Genomic DNA, 1586 nt, shown 5'->3' on the forward strand with positions numbered 1-1586 from the left:
AGGAAGGGACAACGCCATGAGGTCAACCCCCGCCCGCCCGCGCGCCCGTCCGCCTGGGTGCGCCGTTCCCCGGGTCCCGAGCGGGTCGGTCATAGTCAAAGGTCGTGACACGAGGGGTCCGTTTTCCCGCCGTGCGCGTAGACTTCGTGGGGCTGGGGCGGCTCGCCCGGCGGCGTCATGCGCTTCTCTTTCTGCCGCCGGTTGCAGAACCAGACGCGCACCACCTCCTTCTCCAGCTGCAGGCTGTCGGCCAGCGAGGAGATCTCCTGGGCCGCCGGCTTGGGGCACTTCAAGAAGTGCGTCTCCAGCACCCCTTTGACGCTCACCTCGATGGAAGTCCGCTTCTTGCGCTTGCGGCCCTGCGCCGCGATCTTGTCGATGCTGGTGGGGCTGCCGGTGGACGAGTCGGCCTCCTCCAGCCACTTGTTCAGCAGCGGCTTCAGCTTGCACATGTTCTTGAAGCTCAGCTGGAGGGCCTCGAAGCGGCAGATGGTGGTCTGCGAGAAGACGTTGCCGTACAGGGTGCCCAGCGCCAGCCCCACGTCGGCCTGGGTGAAGCCCAGCTTGATCCGCCGCTGCTTGAACTGCTTGGCGAACTGCTCCAGCTCGTCCGAGGTGGGCGTCTCTTCGTCCGAGTGCTCCGGGCAGTGGTGGGACGCCAGCTCCGACGGCTCCGGCGGGGAGTCGCGCAGCCCCGGGTGCAGCCCGGGCGGCGGCGGGGGCGCGGCGGCGGGGGGCGGCGGCGGCGTTAAACCCCCGCCGTGGTCCAGCATGCCGCTGACGGTGAAGCCGGCCTGCGCGTAGACGTTCAGCGGGGGCGGCGGCGGCGGGGGCGGCTGGCCTCCGCTGACCGGCAGGGCCGAGCCGTGGGCCGGCGTGGCCCCCCAGGCGTTGGGGTGGCTGGCGTGGTGCGGGGAATGGTGGCTGACGTGGTGGGGCGAGCGGTGGTGCAGGATGGCGCCCAGCTGCAGGTCTTCCCGCCCGGGCTTCACGTCCGGCTGGTCCAGGGGGCTTCCACCGCCGCCCCCTCCGCCTCCTCCGCCGCCGCCGCTCAGGGCCGCCGCCCAGGGCCCCGCGTCGCTCAGGCTGGTGACCCAGTGGTGGCCCAGCGGATGCCCGTTGCCGGCCACCCCTTGCAAGTAGTCACTTTGCAGAAGTTTCTGCGGGTTGCGGAAGGGGCCGCCTTGCTGCATGGCTGCCGCCGACTCGGCGTGGACCAGCGCGCCGGAGTTGAGGATGCTGTAGGGGTTGGTCGCCGCCGTGGCCATGCTCGCTGCCTGCTTGCCTGCTTGCCTTGGCTCGGCTCGGCTCGGCTCGGCTCGACCTCGGCTCCGGGTCTCTCTCTCTCTTTCTTTCCCCCCCCCCCCTCCCCGCCTGGCTCTACTGTGGCAAAGCGGCCGCTCGCTCGCGCCTTTGACAGCTACCCAGCCGAAAGAGAGCCGTCTCAGCCAGCGCACCCTGACGGGCGGGCCCGGCGGCCAATCCGACAGCCTCTTCCCGCCGGGAAGGGGACGCCGCGGCCAATGACGGCGCGCCAAAGAGGTTGGCTCAACGCCCGGCTCTTCTCTCTCTTCCCCCCCCCACCC

The 1586-nt window shown here is 71.1% G+C and overlaps 1 protein-coding gene across 1 annotated transcript; it reads right to left on the minus strand.

Annotated features, from left to right (window-relative positions):
• Nucleotides 1–95: 95 nt before the first annotated feature.
• On the minus strand, nt 96–1268 carry POU3F4 (POU class 3 homeobox 4). Its single transcript, XM_015824508.1, has one exon. It carries the CDS (start codon nt 1266–1268, stop codon nt 96–98), a length of 1173 nt encoding a protein of 390 aa, XP_015679994.1.
• Between the last annotated feature and the right edge of the window lie 318 nt (nt 1269–1586).

Source organism: Protobothrops mucrosquamatus, unplaced genomic scaffold, assembly GCF_001527695.2.
Source record: "Protobothrops mucrosquamatus isolate PMUCROS unplaced genomic scaffold, P.Mucros_1.0 scaffold2264, whole genome shotgun sequence".
Lineage (NCBI taxonomy): Eukaryota > Metazoa > Chordata > Lepidosauria > Squamata > Viperidae > Protobothrops > Protobothrops mucrosquamatus.